The sequence below is a fragment of the Leguminivora glycinivorella genome, chromosome 2, assembly GCF_023078275.1.
Source record: "Leguminivora glycinivorella isolate SPB_JAAS2020 chromosome 2, LegGlyc_1.1, whole genome shotgun sequence".
Lineage (NCBI taxonomy): Eukaryota > Metazoa > Arthropoda > Insecta > Lepidoptera > Tortricidae > Leguminivora > Leguminivora glycinivorella.
The window spans coordinates 21,544,731-21,568,950 of record NC_062972.1 but is presented as its reverse complement, the minus strand read 5'-3'; the positions used below and the strand labels follow the sequence as shown (position 1 = coordinate 21,568,950).

Genomic DNA, 24,220 nt, shown 5'->3' with positions numbered 1-24,220 from the left:
TGTCTAGAGATAATTTTAGAGGCACAAAAAGTTTTGAATCAGGCAGTTTAATCTATTTATTGACCAGAGCGATAGCGTTTAACTCTAATGCATTGGGATAATTTCGTAGGTCGTCTTAGTTCAACAGTCACACAAAAATCACCATTATTTCCGTCACATCAAGATTCCCCTTTCGAAATTACCCGAGCATTTCTGTGCTTGGAAATTACCCCAATGCACCCTATTTGCTTTTTGTATGTCCAAATGTTCTCTACCGGTCGCAATTCTCAAACGCTTCTTGAGATGATTGATGTTATATAATCCTACGCCGAGTCAGACGACGCAACGGAGCCACGCTGTTACGTCGTCGCCCAGATCTAATGTTTAATTTATTTATTTTTTGTATGTCTTTTGTATTTTTTTTTGTAAGTCTTGTTTTGTATTTTGTAGTTTCACAGTGCCTTGGTGTAAACTGTAATGCTGTGTTACTTTTTGATTAAATAAATAAATACTAAATATATTACCTATATGAGTAAAATATTATTGTCGATTATGTTTTTGGGAAACTTAGGTAATGCGGAATATATGGCGCTTAAGACAATAACTGACTTTTCTGTTATACTGAAATCAACAATTTAGTGTTTTTAATTTAATTGCGTTTTCTAAGCATAACGCGAAGGTCCGCGAAGGCGTATCGGGAGCCGCCAGTTGTATAAGTTCAAACGGTTAAAGGACATAAATAATATATGAAATCTACAGTTAAGTGCGCACTCATCGCGGTGACGAGTTCCAAAGTTACACTGGCTACCAAGCCACGGGGACAAGAGCTCTTGCGAAAGGGTCCTATGCAATCCACATGTCTGAACCAGTATTTTGTTTTAATTCAAGGATTTGATGCTTACATTACAAAAACCTTGCCGATAAGAATGTCTGTAACAAGTTAACAACTCAGTAATACCTAATAGAGTGGGATGTCAACGCTTTTTCGAGCCAACTTGCTCAAAGAGGTTTTAATGGTCTTCCTATCTGGAGCACTGCTAGCAACGACTATTAGTTACTAACTAAATCCCTTAGGAAAAGCAATACGTATTAGATTTTTTTTTTATGTATGTACCTAAAACGGACGTGTAGCGTAGACGATACTTACCTGTAACTATATATGCTTTATATTAAACTTGGAAAGACAATGTATATAAAAAAACCGGCCAAGTGCGAGTCGGACTCGCCCACCGAGGGTTCCGTACCTACAAAACTATTAGGTACTTTTACGTTACTCACATAAGTCTAAAGACTGGGCTAGGCTAGAAGTATAGGTTCTCTAATGAGCATAATTGTGTTTAGCGCCACCTCTCGACGAATTCGCGAACTAATTAGCACAGCTTGCGTGAGGTCTTTTATAATGTTAACCAAATTCAACATTTTTTATTTTATTTTAAAGAAGGTGTTTTATGTAAAATTTTGTAGCTATAAATTTTAACACCTTTATTCATAAACATACACTAAAGTTATCCAGCCGATAAAGTTCGTTTGTCCCTTTCTGTCACACCAATACGTCGGAAAGGCAACCGAACTTTATCGGCTTGATAACTTAGTGTACGTTTATGACTAACGGGGTGAGTATTACCGTACTGTAAAACTGTAATGTATACGGATTAATGAATTTAATATAGATAGGTAATTATTGATATGTGGCAAAACGAAGGATATTGTTTACACCTTCGCAATAAGTATCTAATGATATTTTTTTAATTTACCATGTTACTTCACGTACCTACTTAGGTACTTATTTTAAAAAGTCTAAAAATGTCTATTGAGTTTCTGTCGCAGACCACCATGTGGCTTCTGCATATTCTGCGCTGTGATAGAGTTGCCATAGTAGGTATGCATATATTGTATAATTAGGCAATAAGAGGCAAAAAACATATTGTGCTAAAATATTTAAAATACCTACAGTCATTTCCGAAACGTGTGAATTCATGTCAATACTTTCTTTTATCAGTATTACACGGAGTAGGTAAACGTTTCATGGCAGCGGCAGCGCAAACTGCAGAGAGCGCACGTGGACACCGGCGCGGCGCCACAGAATATATAATAGAACAAGTAAAGAAGGCCCACTGCTTTGATGTTTCCGAAATGCCGCCTTTTTAAATACCTACAACATTCTTACAAAGAAACAAGCCGCACGTGCGCGGCGTCCGGTGATAGGGTTACCAATGGATCCAAACGAATTAATACTCACATTAAATGTTATATTATTATATTCAAGTCTTGAGTACTTTCTAGGTATATACGCTGTATTTATATATTTTTGTTCAAGGTTCCAACATCACAAGCCTTATTGAACTTTTCCGTGGGACTTAATCAGTAGTAGATCTGTATAAGAATATCTTTTGGTATTTATTTTATTCAATATGTCTATTTAATTAAGTATTATTAGCCATTCCACCCGCGGACATCGCTTAAAAAAACCTCGCGACGTAAAGTAACAATAGAAAGTGCGAACGTGCATTCCGTAAGAATGTGCACCACCCCTGAGTAGGCCGCGAACTCGCGGCCACAGCTCGCGGCCGCCAGGATATACTTGTAGCGCGGCGATAGGATAGCGGAGTGAGCCGCCCCTGGCGGACGCGTCTGTGTGCGTGAGCTAGGTATGCATACAACTACAACTGCTGTAGGCACCGCCCCCCCCTCAGCGCGTCCTCTGCGGCGCGGCGATAATCACCTAGCCCTAAGGCCCTGGTTTCTCTGGCCCGTCACACGCGCCCGGCGGCGTTTGGATGTGAGCCGCATGTGCCGCTGTGCCACACGCTGTCGGTCGTGGGTGCGAATACCTACTTTAATTGCCCTTGAAAAAAATCATAAGTTATTATTGTATGAAAATATCGATTACAACTCGTGTTAGAACTGTGTAGTATTCTTAAGTATAACGTGAAATAAATTTAACATTTCTCTTTTATATATTACAAACAGAATATAATCACAATTACTATACTTCATTACCTACATGTCAAGTCTGTGCGATTATGATGCGATTAATCTATGATTTCGTTCAACAAAATGGCAGCGATAGCTTCGCGTTTGAGGAGCGCGTCCCTTCATTGAAATAATTACTTAAATAAAGATCGATTAACATAGACATAGACATAGAATGGCTTTATTTAATATCACAAATTTCACAATGTCACAATGTTAAAATTAAAATAATTAGGTCAAACATGGATATTAAAAAGGGGCGCGACTCAGCATAATGTTGCAGTATTTTTTTACTGCAACGCTGGTTTTCAGTCGGACCCTAAGTACTTCACTAAACCTAAACTAATTAACCTAAACTAGTTTGTGTGTGTGTGTGTGTGTGTGTGTGTGTGTGTGTGCGTGTGTGTGTGCGTGTGTGTTTGTGTGGGCGCGCGTGTGAACCTATTGCGTATGATTGCGCGTATAAAAGCGCTATAATAGGGAACTGTAGTCAAAACAAAATATTTTATACCATGCACAAAATAAAGCATCAGATAATTATAAGAAAAACATGGACAGAAGTTATTTTTAAATCCAATTTCTATTTAATAAGTCACGTAGAAATATATAAAGTAACTGAGTTGACCGTGACGTCACCCAATTCGACATCATACAAACTCCATATTAGCAAGTTGTTCAAATTCGCCTTGACAGTTCTTACAAAGAAGCCGATTTCACTAAGAAGCAAGTAGCCTATATGTGTATACAAGTATACATTATACATATTCAACGTTTATAAACAAAAGGCAACTGTTGTATGCGTACAATATTAATATTAAGACGGCCGGTCTGGCTCAGTCGATAGTGACCCTGCCTGCTAAGCGTATAGCGTGTATACTAACCGATTAAATGTGACACGTCAGTTTTATTCGATTTTCTCGTATGGCTTAAACAGCATCTTGTTGCGCAGGAAGGCATTTTTACATTTTATTTGTGTGCAGGCAGAAACATAAGTCCAATGGACTTATGTTTGTAGCGCAAACGTTTTGCTCGCAGTGTCCTCTCTAGTATTACCTCAATGAGTTCATCATTATCTTTAGTGAAGTCAGTCATTTTCCATATCAAGACGCCACCCGCCGTCCGTTGCTATTGTACAAAACGAATACAGACCGTCGCGTGCGGCGTGTGACCTTCGCCCGTCGAACCACCCGCCGCCGGCGACGTTTCAAAGAAACCACCCTCAAACATTTCCGAACAAAACATTCGAACGTCGTCAGTCGCGGACCCGCGTAAAAAACCACAACACGTTCTATGAACATTGGTCAAGTGCGAGTCGGTTTTCGACTTTTCCATACAAAGAACTCATGAGCGCCTGAACGACTGTGATGGCAAAGTTAACTTTTCGCACTTTCAAGACTTTACGTATATATCTCGGAAACGATAAGAGATAGAGCAAAATGGACTTCAGATTTGGGCTGTCGTTGGCACAAATTCTATGTTTTCGTCAACAGAGACCTTTTTTTGGACCGATTTGAACAAAATTTTGCTCAGTCCACTTACAAACGGGCTTAAGCGCCTCCTTTTTAGTAGGAACTTAAGTCATTTTGGCAAATGAAAAAAAAAAAATTGAACAATTTCTAAAAAGAAAAAGACAGAAATGAATTTCTTTCTACCTGTCCATCACGCTTACAAAATTTTAAGACGTTTAGTAACTGCTTGCAGCGTCAGTGAGTGAAAATCTTAATTTGAGTTTTTTCTCGTAAGTCCGACTTACGCTTGACTGTAGATTTCTAATAGGTTTTCCTGTAATCTACAGGTAGAGGGCTATCTCGTGTATTTTTTTGAAAATTTTACGCTAAGTAGTTTCGGAGATAAGGGGGGAATGGTCATTTTTTGTCTATTTTCTTAAATTACTTCTAAAGTACCAAAATTAAAAATTAAAAAAATATATATTTCAAATGCTCATAAAATGCTCTTTCATTTGATATATAACACAATATAGTTTTAATAACTTTGATTTTTAATTTTCAAGTTTACCCCCCAAAAGTGACCCCTATGATTAAATTTCATTTAATTAAATTACATGTCCGTCTTTGGGCCACAGGTTTACATATGTGTACCAAATTTCAAGTAAATCGGTCCAGTAGTTTCGGAGAAATCGGCTGTAACAGAGGGACAGACAGACACACGAGTGATCCTATAAGGGTTCCGTTTTTCCTCTTTGAGGTACGGAACCCTAAAAACATTATTCTATCGTGTCATCTAAAATGTGTGTATCATCTAAAATGATAATGACGACGTCGATAATAGAGATCCTACTCAAAACGTAACTGGTTAAACGGTTATTAGACGATGTAAAGCGAAAGATACAGGTCACATCTCATAATACAACATTCTGGCATTAATATTTTTGCTGTGTTTTAAGGACCATCACTCAGCCAGTTTATTTTTCGGCCAATTGAGTTTTCTTCAGGTGGACCTGCAGGTAGAGCTGGATAAGATGTAAGGTAAAACCAGTGCTTGACAGGTCCCGTAGTCGAATAGCATTTCTGCGATGCGAAACGCAACCGAAACGAGGGAGGAGGACGCCAGGCAAAAAAATATGAGCAAAGCAAAAAAGATGATGATGAAATTTGCTATGATCACCACCAGTTTCGCAAATAATTTTATTTCCGGGATTTCTGCGACGCGAAACGAAATCGAAACGCCACAGACTGTAGTCTGGCTTAGTCGCGCCAATACGCAAGAGCGATAGAGATAGACAGCTAAGACAGAGATAATATCTTAGCAATCGACAAAGTGGAACGTTTTCCCGTGCAAACTCACATATTATGTGAGTTTGCACGGGAAAACGTTCCACTTTGTCGATTGCTATAAAGCCGCTTTGTCAGTTTTTTATATAAAGATACAAGTAAATCTCGCCTTAATGGTAACCGACAAAAATGGGACGTTTTACTAAACACACTCACATATTATCGTGAGCGTTTCGTGAGCGTATGTGCATTTGGCTACGCACACAGTACCCAATAGGTGCCTCTTTCAATCTTATGTCAATGTCAATAATAAGTGACAGAAAGGTGTCATCTCTTCGTATTGGTGCGACAGAGCCAGCCATTTCTGCGGCGTTTTGCGTCGCAGAAATGCCATTCGGTTACGGGGCCGGGCACTTTTACCGTACGTTTTATAAACAGGTCGTGAGTTCAATCTTCTGCTCCTGGGTACTCGTAATAAATAGGTTGTTTACTTACATTATGTTACTAGCAGGGGGCCAACGCTTTTAGTTTTGGGCGAACTCTTCGGCTCAACATTGCTTCGTAGCAATTACTATAGTAATAATATTCATAAGGTTTTTAGCATTTTTGATTCAAAACCATGTCAATTCTACAAAAAAATTTTGGTCAAGTTGAAATTGTATGAAATTACTTTGCACTATTTTAGATAAGATGCAACTTTGTCATTCGTTTTTAAAGTATCAAGAGAGCCTTTACCAGTTATCGTGGTGAAAAATTCTTAACCACGCGTAAGCCCAATAATATACTGTAACGAAAACCCATTGGCAATTTGTATTCTTCATCAACTCACATTGAGGATTAGAACAATGGCTAAAATAACATGACATGCAAATTAATTGGTCAATGCTAGTTTGCCATTATACATTATATACGATTGAAGCTTAATACAAACAATAGGCATTATAATACCTGCTTATCGCGAATGCACGTCGAAAGGGATTAACCTCTGAAATGCATAATATTAATAATATACAGGCTAAATCAAACGTACACTGACATCAAAAAGATATCATAATCATCATTATAATTCCATCTTATTACTTATCAAGCACTAGATAATTGCCCGATAGGTAGCTTTTTGTATCATAGACGTAGAATAATATAAATGTCGCAGGGAAATGGCCAAAACAGAGATTTGAACAAATCCCTAAGGGATATGATCAAATCACGCAGGATGACAAAATGGCGAATCCATTTCATCATTTCTCTAGAAAGTTTCAGGCATTTGACCAAATCCCTGACTGGGTCTAGTGAAATCACAAAATCGGTCAACAAACGCGCCACGTTTTGTCATTTTACTAGATTTGTTTAGGAATTTGATAAAATCCCTGAACCACGACAGTGAGTTGACGAAACGAACTTATAAAGTCAACTAGTTTTATCATTTCGCTAAACAAGTTTAGGGATATGATAAAGTCTCAACTCTCTACTGCTAGATTAGTGAAATGTTAAAATGAAATGACAAAACAGATATTAAAGTTCTTTATTAAACAGCTGGTTTAAATGAATACAAATAAATCTGAAATGGATTGTAAAGGGCTCGAAACGTCAGAAATGCAGACAACTTAATCCGTTTTAAGTTTTTTTAATAAACAAGAAAATAAGAGAAAAAAAAAGTGAAAAACAAAGCTAAATAGTACATTACGATACAAGTGCGTGAAAAACGAGTTACGAATTACCTTTTCGCACGTGTATCGTACGACGATCGTATCGTACGTACATTACGATAAAAAGGAAGTTCGAAACGAGTGGCGATAAATTTACGATTACGAGTTACGAATTTCCTTTTCGCACATGTATCGTACGACGTTTTTCAGTAGAGATGCGCTGGCCCTCCGAAGTTTCGACCTGACATCAGGTACAGATGGTGTTTTTATACGCACTAGTTCGAGAAGTGGTTCATTATATGTCAGGTCGAAACTTCGGATGGCCATCTGTACTGAAAAAAACATTGTACGATACACGTGCAAAAAGGTTATTCGTAACTCGTGTCGATTTAAAACACGACCGAAATCGCCACTCGTTTCGAACTTCCTTTTTTTCGCACTTGTATCGTAATGTACTATTATTTTAATTTATTTTCTTATTTGTTACAACATTTTGTAGATTTGTGGCATCTCGAGTTACACATGACGTTATTTTTTTTACAAGCACATCTATTTGTTTTGCACTGCACTTTAGATTTTTCACAAGAACATTTCTTGAAACCTTGCCCTCCGAATAAAGATAACTTGGCTGCTATTTCCCGTAGGCTAAGCTTCGTAGGAGGAACTACTGCAGCAAATGAAGATGTACTTGGCTGTAGCGCGTAGATGCATTGGATCTCTCAACGGAACCTTGACTGGCCGGATGTCTAGGCCGACCGTTTACTATTTTATAAGATGGCCACAGGCTTGTCAATTCTTGTATAATAGAAGCCGTGAACTCACGACCATTGTCGCTCTGAAGTATATGTAGGCAACCTACTTCCAAGGATATTTTTAGCAGTTCCAGCGCCACTTCAGCGGCCCTTTTCGAGACTAACGGCCGTAAGAAAATGAATTTTGTTGTATGGTCCTGGTAGTTCAACAGCCACTTATAATTTCCATCGGGAGTTGACTGGAAGACAATTAAATCGACTTGACCTCGAAGATTAAAGTCATTTGATATTATTGGGTTAACAACTAGGTATACCTTTTCTAGGAAATTTCTTTTTGTTTTGGCAGACTGTACACAGTTTCAAAAACTCTAGTACTATCGAAGTAGGTATCGAAATAACGTACCTCGATTTTAAATAGTGCAGCATTTTATCTCTCCCTCCATGTCCAGTAAATTGATGACATGTTTTAAGTATGTCATAAAATTCGTCCATAGAAACGACTTTCACAACAGTTTCAGAAACTGACTTTCTCTCCATAATCAAATATTTTTGAGTTCCAACCTACATGATCTGGTGTACGACCCTTTTTCTTTTTAATTAAATTTAGTGTGTTCTGTTTGATATTATTCTTTTTTTTTTATATGGATCACAGTCTGTTGTTATTTTTCTTGTAACGTTTTCACTTTTATTCTTTTAACTGTTTGAACACTTTTCTTGTATGTGTTTTGCATTTCTTCTGTCTGTTACCCTCCGTGAATCTTTCTCACTTGATGGTCTCATCGGAAGATCAGCGCTGGAAGTCCCCAGCAACACGCTGAGATGAGGCCATTTCGTGGCACTTCATTATTTTCTGTCTTATTGTTATTATGTGTATTTTGTCTTGCCTGTGTTCACGAATAAATGTTATTCTATTCTATTCTATGAGATCGTATTTATTTCCATAATAGTACTGCTTATTTGTCCGTGGTATCTTCAATACTGGAGCTAATTTAAATTGTTCGATAGCCCCGATAGCTTCTGCAATCCTATCACGAGTCCATAGGGGTTTTTCTTTACCTTGTCTGTCATTAAAAACCGGCCAAGAGCGTGTCGGGCCACGCTCAGTGTAGGGTTCCGTAGTTTTTCGTATTTTTCTCAAAAACTACTGAACCTATCAAGTTCAAAACAATTTTCCTAGAAAGTATTTATAAAGTTCTACTTTTGTGATTTTTTTCATATTTTTTAAACATATGGTTCAAAAGTTAGAGGGGGGGGACGCACTTTTTTTTCCTTTAGGAGCGATTATTTCAGAAAATATTAATATTATCAAAAAACGGTCTTAGTAAACCCTTATTCATTTTTAAATACCTATCCAACAATATATCACACGTTGGGGTTGGAATGAAAAAAAATATCAGCCCCCACTTTACATGTAGGGGGGGTACCCTAATAAAACATTTTTTTCCATTTTTTATTTTTGCACTTTGTTGGCGTGATTGATATACGTATTGGTACCAAATTTCAGCTTTCTAGTGCTTACGGTTACTGAGATTATCCGCGGACGGACGGACGGACGGACGGACAGACAGACATGGCGAAACTATAAGGGTTCCTAGTTGACTACGGAACCCTAAAAATGCACTAATAGTTTCATTAAACTGTTTTTCACACACAAACTGGGTCGGAGATTGATTTTCACTAGGGTCCGAAGCCATTTCACATATAAACTTGAACTTTTCTATAGAAACCGCGCGAAAACTAGTGACGTAATATTTGTTTATTTTGTTTACTTGCCGCTATTACACTAGCTGCGTGCGAATGCGTCGGAGCCGGCCGGCCGGGAGCGGGGGAGCGGGAAGAGGCGGGGGTCAAACGATCGCGCGAGCGAGTGGTCAGTTTGAACTATTGTTGAGATTTTTGTCTTTTCCCTGAATTGGTTTAGTGAAATGATAAAACTAGTTGACTTTATAAATGCGTTTCGTCAACTCACTGTCGTGGTTCAGGGATTCTATCCAATTCCTAAACAAATCTAGTAAAATGACAAAACGTGGCGCGTTTGTTGACCGATTTTGTGATTTCACTAGACCCAGTCAGGGATTTGGTCAAATGCCTGAAACTTTCTAGAGAAATGATGAAATGGATTCGCCATTTTGTCATCCTGCGTGATTTGTTATGGATTTGTTCAAATCTCTGTTTTGGCCATTTCCCTGCGACATAAACACCGACACGACGACGACGATATTGACGACCGGTCTGGCGCAGTCGGTAGTGACCCTGCCTGCTGCGCCGCGGTCCCGGGTTCGAATCCCGGTAAGGGCATTTATTTGTGTGATGAGCACAGATATTTGTTCCTGAGTCATGGATGTTTTCTATGTATATAAGTATTTATATATTAAATATATCGTTGTCTGAGTACCCAGCGCCGGCCCGTGCACTCGATCAGGGTAGAGCGAGTTTGAGTTTCGGCGCCCTTGGGAAGAAGTTCCACAACGTAGATAAAAAAATCGCGAGCGTAGCGAGCGCGAAATTTTTTTCATAGTAATGCCGTAATTTAAAGATTAACGCAATACAGAATTTAAGGATTTCATCATACAGAGTACGAAAGGGGACAAGGGTTGAACTTTCTCAGTTGCACCCTAATATAGTTACGTGGGACTGAACGTGGATATCATGTACATAAAATAACAAACAAAAGTACTATATCAGAAAAGCAAACTTGAAATGAAAACGCGAGCGCTGCGAGCTCGAAATTTTTTCTAAGTAACTAAAAGAGAACTGACATAAATAGTAAGCGCGAGCGAAGCGAGCGTGATTTTTTTTCCTATTGACGCACTTTGATCAACTGCAGAGCTGCGATCTTTGGCATATTTTGGGGTATTTCGACTTCACAGGGCGCCTATGTTCCCGACTTTTAGGCCTTATATTTCGCCATCACTATTGTTTTTAAGAGTTATAATTAAAACATTAACTGCGAACTCGATCGTCACCGTCAGGATGCCCATTTCGGTATTTTGCCCCTAAGTGCCCTTCGGGATCTTAGTCCTTTGAAGTTCGCTCATCTCCTGTGACTCACAAAATTGCGCCTCTCTGAGACGTTTTACGCCTTTGGCTTTATGAGGCACTCCGCTTTGGACTATCGGATAGACTCATATTTTTGCATTTGGATAACGACGTAGCTTTGTCACTGGGCCGCAAAACAATGTGGTTCGTCAAGGGCTAGAATCCTCCTTTTACGGCGCCCTAGCAACAGCGCCGTTATGAATGACTATGTGGTGCAACTTTCCACTTAATCTGAATTACAAATCTAGATTTTCAATAGTTGTATTAATTCCAGACTCCTCTCGCCATTTTGTGATATGTGCGCGCCCACGCAATGTATATTTTTTTTGTATGGATTTTTCCACATTCTCGATTCCGGCGCCCCCCTACCATGTGGCGCCTAGAGTGGCCGCTCCACTCGCTCTACCCTTAATCCGGCCCTGTGAGTACCCACAACACAAGCCTTCTTGAGCTTACCGTGGGCCTCAGTCAATATGTGTAAGAATGTCCTATAATATTTATTTATTTATTTTTTATTTATTTAAACACGGTTTTAAGAAGAATCTAAATAATCTCACGTCATTCTGTACACTCTTGTGAAGTATAACCATATAGCGAAAGAGACAGATATAGCTACTCTACTCGATCTTCAATCAGTACCGTGGTGCCGCTTTTTATCTCCAACTTTTTTTAAATGATATACTTACTTATAGATTTCTGGTGAGCTGACTATCAATCACATATTGTCGTAATGGAAAAGGTTTGTCATGATGATGTCACAATATTCGTTCGTCATCTAGGGGTTTCTACAATCTATAAACTATAGAGTTACACCTGTCACAGACTTTTGAGTATTCTAACCTGTTCACCCACAAGCAAGTTTTAATTATTTTTTCAACTTGTCAAAAAAAAAAGATAATATTACTAATACAAGTACAAAACACACACACACAGACGAACACACGCACGCCTGTATTCCCAAATTGGACCAGCAGAGCACATCAAAATGCTTCAGAAAAGTTCCAGTGACACTCTTAGCAATTAAGGGGCAAAAGAAAAAACGAAAATTGTGATATTAATGTGGTCATGAGGTATATCACTGAAATCATAGAGGAATAAGTAAATGAATAGTTGTAACTCCATTCATCAGTAAATGCGGGTTATTTGTAGTGACATCTAGCGACAATCACGCATCAATCACGCGTCAAATAGCGTAAATTATCAGTACCACTACTCGATACTAGGTGTCAACAGTGTCTCGTCTGACAAAAATGTAATATTACAACAGTTTACAACTTATGAAATAAAACTATGGAAACGGATTAAATCGCGTATAATGAATTTAAAATACATCCCGACGTTAATATTTCTTGTATGTGGGTAGCTTTTGCACATTTTAATTTTTCCTCAGTCACCCGTTGACCACGAACGTTGTAAAGAGTTCGAAACGTCGGGATGTATTTTAAATTCATTATACGCGATTTAATCCGTTTCCATAGTTTTATTTCATGAGTAACTATCGCGGTAACCGAAGACAATATTAGTTTACAACTTATTTATATTACAAGCAGAAGGAATTGAAAACAGAATACTGATTAATACTATTGCAATATTAGCTAAAAATTGGTGAGCATTAGACTTCGTTCGTCGCGACATCTATTGACAAGTAGCAGTACTGATAATTTACGCTATTTGACGCATGGTTGTCGCTAGATGTCATGCACTACAAATAAACCGCCATTACTGATGTATGGAGTTACAACTATTCCCTTACTTATTCCTCTATGCTGAAAAAAGGTAGTACAGGGGCCTATTGCATAACAAGTTACAACTCATATTACAAGCGGTAGTCCCCCTCCAATTCATTTTATAAGAAGGAGAGTTCCACTTGTAATACAAGTTGTAAATTGTTATGCAATAGGCCCCAGGTTGTATTGTTATCATATCACTAGTAGCCGAAATGCACTGTGGTTAACTTACATTTTGTTAGGTATAATAAGTGTTTCTTTCAACCTCAAGCATTTTTGATACCTTCCGAATTTTATTGGCTATAAAGATGCCTCTGGTTTTATCTACATCGCAATAACGTCCAGCGATACCTTTCCTGGAAAATAAAGGTACAGGTTAAGAAGAATAAGTGTTCTTCCACAATGATAAGGGAACTTAAGGTATACGATCTTTAAATATCCAATTGTCAATCATCATCATCATCGCCATACACTTTCTTTACGTACCTGATAAAGGTGACTAAATTAACAATTATTTTAAATACCTATGTCATCTCAGGTACCTACCCAATTTTCAATAAAATTATTTGCGAAACTGGGGATCGTCGTTCGAAAATCTGTGGAAAATGACGTAATGCTATTTTTGAAAAAGGACGGATAGTAAGGGCCCACTTAGACGGCACGAGAACTCGTATACGAGTTTTATTACATTGCGGTATTTGGTGGCAATGATGGCTGTGCAAAATTGTATGTAACCTCAAAAGCCCGCAATGTAACTAAAATCGCATGCGAGTTCGCACGCCGTCTAAATCAGACCTAATATTTTAAAACTAGTGCTAATGACCACTATTTTTCGGTTCTGTTAGTAGAATTTAAATCGCTAGTAGTGGAGATATTATTGAATGAATTTTACGAGATCGAACGGCCCAGATTCAAAAATCGGCCCCCTGGTGGTGATCATATCAAATTTCATCATCATCTTCTTTGCTTTGATTTTTTTTTGCCAGGCGTCTTCCTTGGCATTTGACAAGATGTAGATTAGTTAATCCCGAGAATTGGAGTAGTTATTTCTACGAACTGCGTTTTGACCTTCCAACCTAGAGGATAAACTAGGCTTTGTTAGGATTAGTTCAGTTTTTCTTATTATGTTTTCCGTCATCAAAAAGCGGCTGGCGAATATCAAATGACATTTCGTTCCTAAAAACTCATTGGAATACGACCTGGGTTTGGACCCTGGACATCCGGATTAAAACTCGCACGGAACTTATCAGAACTTATAAACTATTTAAAAATTGTGGAAATAGGCCAAACGTCAGCTTTAGACGTTAATTTTATTTAACCACTAAAAATGTCAATAAATTATGGACCGAAGTAATATTAATACCTGTCTCATTATGGAACAGGAAATTGGGTATTTCAAAGTGCTGTCTCGGGCAGTTATAAGACAGATGAAGCTGGATACATACTTGTCTGTCGTGACGTGATGAAGATTTAAGGATGACTTACGGTTGGATGGGATAGGACGGGACTATGTGTCAATTTTATGTTCCTCCTTCCACATATACAAACGACGTACTTGAAACTGACTACACTAAATGCAACTCACGCTGGAGCGTGCCGGGCCAAGACGGGACTGCACTATGAAAATTGCGTGTCAATTTCTATGAAAGTAGTTATCGGTTAATATACCTATTTCAGGCCAGTTGCATCAACCACAGTAAACAGACACATCATTGTCTCGCAGCAGAGGTTTTTGAAACTTACAATATAGTACAATTTAGCAAGGGCTTTAACAGTGACAGACGAATTGATGCAATCAGATTTGGGGCGTTGCGTCTGGTGCAATTTCTGACATAGGCATGCGCTAAAACTCCAAGGACGAGAATGTAGCTGCGGCACCTGAGAAAGCTTCCAGGAATAAAATATATATTTGAAGGAAACTAAAATTATGACATATTAGATCTGGGCAATATCTCGTTTGTAGAGCTAATATGTAAATGACGAATCTTAACATATGTTTAAATTCTGGTTTAATTTAAAAACATTGTGGTATTCAATAGGTATGCGCAGATTTAAAAGCGAGCTGTAAATGTATACTTACTCGCTTTATAAATAACATTCCTTAATACAGTGGGTATGCATTTTGCATCTAGGTTAGTTATTTTTAACTAAGTATAGTAAGTATAATATGCTTCTTGTGAACAAAAAATATTGCGAGCAAAAAAATAAAAATAACATGTGAGCTACGTAGTTTGCACACGGCAACTCACGAAAGTAGTACTTTGTAAACTTACTATTAATGGAACTTTTTAATGATTGAAAACAACGCCAAACTGAGAATACTAATCAAAAACATTTTATTGTGTTGATTTTGTAAGTACACGTAATTTTGCCCGAGTCCATCCTTGAAACGGAACATGTGTCTAGATATCAAATATTTTCACCGAGTCTCGTAACAGGTAGGTAGGTAACAAGTAAATACTGCAAGACAAACTAAACAACAAACACAAGGAGGAAGGGTGCTAACCGGATTTCCGTATCTGATATGTATTTTTTCTCTGTATTATTATACCTACTTGTTACACGAGATAAAAAATAAAATATGTTGGCTTTGTGTTCCAACGTGTTCAGTATACATGCATAGCCAATTTTGGAAAAAAATATTGTTATAGAAAAATGTCACAGTTCTCTCTTTTATTTTATACCTACTGGAATCTTGGAACCGTAAATTCCCAAGGGTAAACTTCCTTTAAGAAAATAACCACATATCGTCTGAATATAAATCGGCTACTCGGATCCGATCCGGCTATCTCGATTCAATTTGAATGTTCATGTTGGTCGTAATCATTTCTAGTGTCCCTCGGCGCGCTTGTTATGTAGTGGGCACATCAGACCGCTCTGTCTTGGAGTATGAAACGTGGATTGAAATGAATATTTTATTATTAGTTAGAATGTCCCGGGAGCAGAGTTTTTAAATCCGATCTTTTCAGGTGAACAAACATGTTTATCGAAAATCATAAGCTTTCGGCTTACGATAAAGCTTTGTAGAAAGAAGTACAAGTATTTTCGGCGTACCTATTACAAAATTCGTGGGTACAAAAACCCATTTGAATATTTTTTTCTTAATGCTTTGAAAAGGTTGTTATTCTAAAAAGTATGCTCAAAGTCATACGAGTGTGTTTAAAATTCGATATTAATTGCATTCACATGCATACACTTTCCGGCTCTCCATTTCTTAAGTAACGATAATTTTATGAAATTTCAGAGGCTCCTCAAAAATATTATATAAATTTAACAAAATGAGTGATGCTCGAAACTCTACTGCAATCAGAACGATCAATCACGGAAGGTGACAGCAACAAGCGCCTACCTTAAGGCGGCTGCAGTAATATCGAGAGTACTCTTTCGAGAAAGAGTACTCGTAGGTACCTAATACTTATGTAGAGGTATATACTTTAGACTGATTGGGAATGAGAAGTAACAATAGGTACCAAAATAATCATATAGTATAGTTAATATTTACTTCTTTATCAAGTAAATGTCAGAAACCATAACCTGACGATGGAATTGCTTACCAAGCACAGTATTTGGCAGGTTGAGTTTACAGGATAAGTATCGCCGTCATACGAGCCATCAGCATTAGCAACAAAGGCACATACCATCGTTTAAATACTTAGGTACGCTGTCAGTTAGAGTTGGACGACTTTGCCGCCCCCTTAGGGTCATTTGCACCACCGAAAATGGAGGGTTAAGCCGAGACTAACCCACCATTTTATATAAAATTTGACAGTTGACAGCCCACTAACCTCGAGTTAAGCGGGTGGTGCAAGTGTGTAAACACATAGACTAAACTTCTTTTTTACAAGATTTTATTCAACTTGCCTTGTTAGAGCCACTTGCACCAACGAAAATGGAGTGTTAACCCACCATTTTATATGAAATTTGACAGATGATAGCCCACTAATCCTGAGTTAAGTCGTTGGTGCAAGTGGGCCTTAGTTTGTTAGTGTGCGTCAAAACGTAGAAGCTAAATTTGACCCACATCCCGGTTTCCGATTGAGCTGAAATTTTGCACACATAATTATGTAAATCACGTGACAATACAAATACAAATACAAATAATTTATTAATAAAAACATAATTGTACAGTGATTGTTCTTAAAGGCTAAGAATTGTTATACATATAAGAGATGTTTTATACAAATGCCTGAGCTAGGATAGTTCCTGTGTTTCAGGCAGAAGAAGGACTAAATTAGTGATTTATTTTTAATTATTTACTAAAATAAAACTTGTAAGAAAATAAACACAAGACTTATTTTCGTAGGTTCCGAACTATTACATTACATATATATTCATTGTATATTCAATATAATATTATGGTATCATGGAGATGATCTGATGATGGAGGATGGAGAAAGGTGGTCATAGGAACCCTGTCTTGGAGAGCAGTAGACTGACTGTTGAAAATTGACTGTTGAAAAAAAGGTACAGTCAACCAATTTGATTCCTAGGCCACTCTAGAACCATGTCGCAATGAATCAATTTGTGACATTTTACATGACAAATCTTTCATGACATGTTTATGACATGCGCAATGCATGTCATATTGACATCTCGACTTGCGAACATGTGTCACCGATAATGAATAGGAAAGGTTGAGGAAAGGAGTTTGCTTTTTTTAAATTATGAATAAGCTTACCTACTCTTGGCCACATACTAACCTAAGGCAAAGACGGCCTACGATGGAGTGAGCTCGCCCAGAAGATGCCTGTTCCTGTTCAAGTGTTCACCCTTGATTTGACGGTTGCCAGGTTATATGACCTCGGAAATATAGCCGCCGATAAGGAATTCAACTCCTTGGCAGTGCGCAGAAGAGAAGCAAAGCTTGCTTGTGTATCAATAAATTATTTTATTAAATATCGAAATGGAAATTTACTTTTATGTGAAAACTTCATTGAAACAGGCCACGGGAGACTGGTGACCATTTTAAGTAGGTAAAAAAAGTTCTCAATTCGCAATAATATTTATTCAAGTATAATTTTCTGGATAAATTAACTTCAATATTCCGTAGTATCTATGATGTTTTTGTAGAAGCTTAAAAAGATTTTAGAGAAATAAATACTTTAATTACTCAAAAACAGACAGGATTAGGTATACACTAACAAAAACAGAATTTCAACAAACTATGCAAACGTTTTAATAGATATTTATCACAAATGAATCGAAGCACAATAACGCGTAAATACACCCTCACTTTGCATTACGTTAAGAAGTCGCTTGTGCATCGAGCCCACTAAATCCGTGCAAATGTCTAAGGCCCGCAGTGACTCCCAAACTTGTTGACAATGTTCTGTTAGAGCAGCCCGAGACCTCTCATTTGATTTTCATTTTGCCACATTTGTTGCAAACTCGAGGCACCTTATCTTGCGGATAGAAGTTTAAGACAGTTGGCAGCATGATTTGTTCCAAAATATCCAGATAATCTGTTGCATTTGATCGAGGTGGCATATCAGCAAATTCACCTGCCAGACTCGTTCAGCCCCATAGATTTACACTGACGCAGCCTGACCCGTGGTTAGGAACAATGTGATCTTCGGTGTAACGAGTGTTGTCGTATCGCCACAAGTGCAGACGACCTGTGTCACTAGATTGGAAGGTTTTCTCATGCGAAAATATAACATTCGTCCAATCGAAGTCCAGATACTCCCGAGCGAAAGCTAATCTGACGTCTTTGTGTCAATTCTTCGCATAGTGCCTGTGATGGAACCCCAAAGAATGCAAACGTTTTCTAATCGTTTCAACACAGACATTAAATTGATCAGCAAAATATTTGGTGAAATAAAATCATAATGTATGAATAAATTGATGACAGAATGTTAACAATGTTGACGTCAATTGTCACTGTCTGTCATTACTTCTTTTTCTGTTCATGTCATGGAGCAAAAACATTAACAAACTCTTTTCTTTTATTTCATGTTATGATCGGAAAGCTGATAATCGTTTGACACGTTATTTTGACGTTATTCCTATCATTCTATCAACTATCTAGTACTTATTGCGACAAAGTTCTATAGTGGCCTAGGAATCAAATTGGTTGACTGTACAGTCGGCGATAAAAGCTTGTGCCAAAAATCAAAATTTTTGCAAAAAACTTATTAAGTGTAAAATCTTTATGTATTTGTAACACTTCAATAAAAACGAACAGAGATTTACTTGAGCTTAAATTTTGAGACAAATTGTAAGTGGATCCGTACCTCACAGGGCTCATCGCACTCTGGGGATGAGTAAACCCCCAATTACTTTTACGGCAGATTCTTGTACAAAGAAAATAAAGTCTAAAAGTAATCCAAAGGATTTAAGGATAAACAGCAGGTGCGTAAACGTCAGTGAGCCGAATACTTTTGATACCTACGTAAGTACGTAATCCTACAAAATACACTAAGCTAAAAAAAGTCTCTAAGTACTTTATTATTATTACATATTTTTTAATACTAAAAATACTATAATAGCGATTTTTAAAAGGTAAAACTTGTAGGTATATTATTTACTAGCGTCTAAGAAATACCTACAAATAAAATAAACATATTATGTAGGTACTAATTATATTATTAATATTAGACAGTCGCTTTTCGGTGTAGGAAAATATCGTGAGGAAACCGGACTAATTCCAATCTAGGTCTCCGGTCTAGTTTACCTTTCGGATTGGAAGGTCAGATGGCAGTGGCTTTCGTAAAAACTAGTGCCTACGCCATATCTTGGGATTAGTTGTCAAAGCGGACCCCAGGCTCCCATGAGCCGTGGCAAATGCTGGGATAACGCAAGGAGGATGATGATGATTTAGGTACTAGTTAATTATGTTTTACTGACATCATCTTCATTATTACGAGAAGCGCTGGTAGCTTAGCGGTAAGGTAGCTTTCGTTCCGGAGGTCGCGGGTTCGAACCCCGGCTCGCACCAATGAGTTTTTCGGAATTTATGTGCGAAATGTCACTTGATATTCGCCAGTCGCTTTTCGGTGAAGGAAAACATCGTGAGGAAACCGGACTAATTCCAATAAGGTCTAGTTTACCCTTCGGGTTGGAAGGTCAAATGGCAGTCGCTTTCGTAAAAATTGCGTCAACTAGCGTAAATTATCAGTACCACTACTCGACACTAGGTGTCAACAGTGTCTCGTCTGCCAAAAATGTAATATTAAAACAGTTTACAGCTTATATTACAAGCAAAAGGAATTGAAAACAGAGTACTGATTAATACTATCGTAATATTAGCTAAAAATTTTTGAGCATAAGACTTTTTGTTCGTCGCGACATCTATTGACAAGTAGCGACATCTATAGCAAGATAATTTAAGCTAGTTGACGCGTGAATGATGCTAGATGTCACTACAAATAACTTGCATTTACTGATGTATGGAGTTACAACTCTTCCCTTGCTTACAAAATGTTGGTATTGAATGTAAATTATAAATGAAATTCTCGTTTTCGTAAACTTATGTTGTCGATATCCGATGAAAAATTACTCTCCAAATGACAAACAAAAATTGGTTCGTAATCCCCTAGAACTTTCTCATAAATTTATAATTTTTCCCCTCACTAGCTCGGAAACACTTGTTTTGTCCTTTAAAACGCATTTTATCCACTAGTGGGTAAAGTAATTTGACCTTGAATAAAGTCTAATAAACCGCTTTAAAATTGATAAAAGTAGGTGAATCTAGTAATAAAGATGATTTACCACCTGTGGAACCAGTAGGAAGCAGTGATAAACGCATTTTTTGCGTTGTAGTTTCCTCGCTATAGTGAGGGGAAAAGTTTTGTGTTACACTCGGGTGCAAATGTATTTTACTTGTATAACAAATAACTATTAAGTCCTATTATAAAGTTTAATACTTTTTGGAACCAATGGAATACTTCAATATAAGCAAAGACAAAAGATAAGGCTGAAAAATGGAAATAGGTTCGAAAATTCTCTCGGGTACCAACGTGACTTCACCTCGAGAATGTTAACTAGGTAGGTAATAAAAACTGAAATGAACCACGAAGAGTATGTAGGTGATCGCCTTCTGAGTATTACTAGATACACTAGTGGAATTCGGTATGATAATCTTATACATGTTATTATTGACTGAATAAGTACATGCGTCCCTCCTTGTAGGCCAGACAGGTCATGGACTATATTTAAAATTGCAAACAGGACTTAATCGCATATTACTATGTTTTAAACACAAACCTCCGACTTTTCAAGGACGGCATTGTCCCCGTGGTCTCGGAGCAAACTGGCTGAACTCTGAAGTTGACATCAATATCTTCAAGATGTACGAGTTTTTCGAACTACCCGCACTTGGTCCTGACTACCCACTTGAACAGTTTGTGTCACCTTGTCGACACACAACACTCACGATATTCGGTTTTTCAACCTGCGATATTTGTTTCTTCTTGCATTTACTAATGACCGGGTTCCATGTGGATGAGATATTAAAATCTTCGTCTCGATTGAAATTTTTATACTTTTAATTTCTATGGCTTCACGTATTTTTCTACTATAATACCCACGATCTGTAGAGAGCATTTTAGGGTTGTGAGTTGTAAAGCTCAATCCACAATGGACTACTTGGTAGTGACCTAGCTGCCTGCTAAGTCGATACGCCTGGGTTATATTCCCGGTTTGTCTGATTCAAATATATTCCATTTTGTGATTGTGCAGATAGTTTGTTCCACAGGCTAGGCTTAGACTGGCTTCACTTTCCTTAGGTGAAGGAAAGTTTAATTATGTACCTATGATATTTGACTATGTAGTATGTACCTATATTTTTATTTACAGATGTAACCAGCATCGGCAACGTCAAGCTGATAATAACGCCATCTATCGTGAAACGCAATGGAACTGCAGTGTTGACCTGCTTCCGCGATATGCAGGGGGCGCCACTGTACACAGCCAAGTGGTACCGAGGGAACCACGAGTTCTACAGATATACTCCCTTGGAAAACCCCAGCACTAGGGTGTTTGGATTGCCCGGGATTTTTGTTGATGTGAGTTACATATCTGACCATTATTTCCTGTTTATTTTTTTTTATAGATTAGGGTAAATAAAATTTAGCAGCATTAACAGTGGGGCAGGGTCCAAGCTGTCGATGGTCACGGCCGCAGAGAAAGGAACCATCTTACTACACATACGCGCGCTGTCCAAAATTACCTGTTCCTGCATCTGATCCCTGAGTCAATCACCTAGCGAGAGTATACATACAACCATTATTCTCAGTATTTATTTTCATTCTCTAGGCTACTAGGTTTTTTACAATATGTATATAAAAATAAAATATAAAAACATTTACAAAACAATATAAAAACATATAAACATATTATAAAAAAACCTAACCTAGGGTGCCGCCAGCACCGGGGCAGGGCCCAAGCTGCCGGTGGTTAGGGCTGCAGAGAGAGGAACCGTCGGACTATCCGCGCCGTGTCCAAGATCACCGCCTTCTGCATCTGGCCCTTGATCCAGCCACCTAGCGAGAGTCTCTTAAGATGTTCAACCATTATTTATTATTATTGGTGTACGAACGGACGCCGCGAGGCCTAGGTACTATATCAATTATTTTATCATTATACTTCTCAATTACGTAGTCGTACATTTCATTTCGGTTTCGTGTACGGTACCTATAAAAATCAAATATCTCTACTCGAGTGACTATATTATTTTATTCTGCTAGCAATATGTATATCGTAGAGATGTTTTCAATATTGCAAAATGCAAATGACTAACTTTTGTTCATCGCACATTTTTGTCAAGCTTAAGGTCAATATCTATGGCAACTGAGAGTTGATAATAAATGCCAGTGTGTAAGTTGTGTAACTCAAACATCAAATGAAACAGTAGACAACTGTTGAGAAAATTGTGTAAATACAATCTGTGGGCCGACTTTTGAGTCGCACGCGTTCGAATTTAGAAAATTGTCACTGAAAATAATAAGCAAGTCACCGTTTTCAACCGGTATTTTAGTGACAAAATCCCGTAGGGTAAGGTGGGCAACAGAGAACCAGTGGTACACAAGGAACCAACGGTTTTATTCGAAAATGCGACGTTGCCAAACTGCACTGCGAACATAGGCACGCGCCGCTAAGGTTCCCCCGCTCGCTCCCCAGTCGGCGGCCGGTCCGCGTTGAAATTGCACGTTTAGTGAAGTATTTTGTGATTTTGGACAAGAAAACAGAAAAAAATAAGTATTTAGTTTTTTTATTTTCTCAGAATGTAGTTATGTTTGATTTATCTAATTAATCAGTTGTGCGGAGTGACTATTTCTCTATCTTTTTGACATTCACTGATGCGGTTTTCTTGTGCCGTTTATTTTTTACCGAATTTAAAAAGTGAAAATGTATATCTAGCACACATTGAACCACAAGGCTAGAGTACTCAATGAACCAGGAGGTTCTCTAGGTAATTCTCTAGTTAGCCTTTGGAAGGTCTATTTTGTACAACTTTTGCCATGTTTAAGAGTTAATATAAATATATCTAATATAACGTTACTATATAGTACAAAAATATATGATAATACATATATTATTTAAGTTTTTTGAAGTGCAAGACTTTATTTTTCATATAACGAAGAATATTGTGACGATTACATTAGTAAACTACTCTTAGTTTAAATAAATAAGCATTTTTGACATTGTAAATGTTGTATTTATTAAATTGCCCCATATTTACCTAAATCAGTTTGTATATTTTGCAATTATTTATCAAAAACTATGCAATTATATAATGGTAGGTTCATTGTGTACTAGGCCGGTTCATTGAATACATAGTACCGGTTCAGTCTGTACCAGAGATTGTACACAATGAGCCATTGTTCATCTTTTAAAAAAACTAAAATATCTCGACTTCTATTCAGTTTTATTAAAAAATAATGATGAAAATTTAGAGCTAGATAAATAACAAATGCACTAAATAAAAAAAATTGAATTTGGACCTATTATGACTGACTTATTAAGATTTAAATTTTTGGTGGCTCATTGTTGGCAACCTCACCCTATGCGAGATTCAAAAATCACTCTCCAGATCTGGGGGCCGATTTTTGAATCTCAGCCATTCGATTTCGTGAAATTCGTTCAATGGTATCTCCACTAGCGATTTAAATTCTACTAATAGGATCAAAAACGAGTGGTCTTTACCACTGGATTTAACATTTCTAGCCGTCCTTTTTCAAAAATAGCATTACGTCGTTTTCCACAGTCTTTCGAACGGCGAATTCATGCGTTCGAGATTCAAAAGAATGTTCTCAATGGAAATTTGCATAATTTTTTTCTGATGAAAATTTACAATAATTTTGAGAATTTTCTGCAACTAGTTGTACATATGTACTTAGGTACATACCAGTAGTGTCATCATTTCATAGATG

General features: G+C 37.6%; 1 protein-coding gene across 2 annotated transcripts in view; it reads left to right on the top strand.

Moving 5' to 3' along the window:
* The window catches only part of LOC125242313, a 120,642-nt gene that overhangs the window by 77,117 nt on the left and 19,305 nt on the right, over positions 1-24,220 (top strand). For both annotated transcript variants that reach the window (XM_048151082.1, XM_048151081.1), the window contains exon 2: positions 21,645-21,853. In XM_048151082.1, the coding sequence (XP_048007039.1) occupies positions 21,645-21,853 (209 nt within the window). The remainder of the gene's footprint in view (positions 1-21,644; positions 21,854-24,220) is intronic.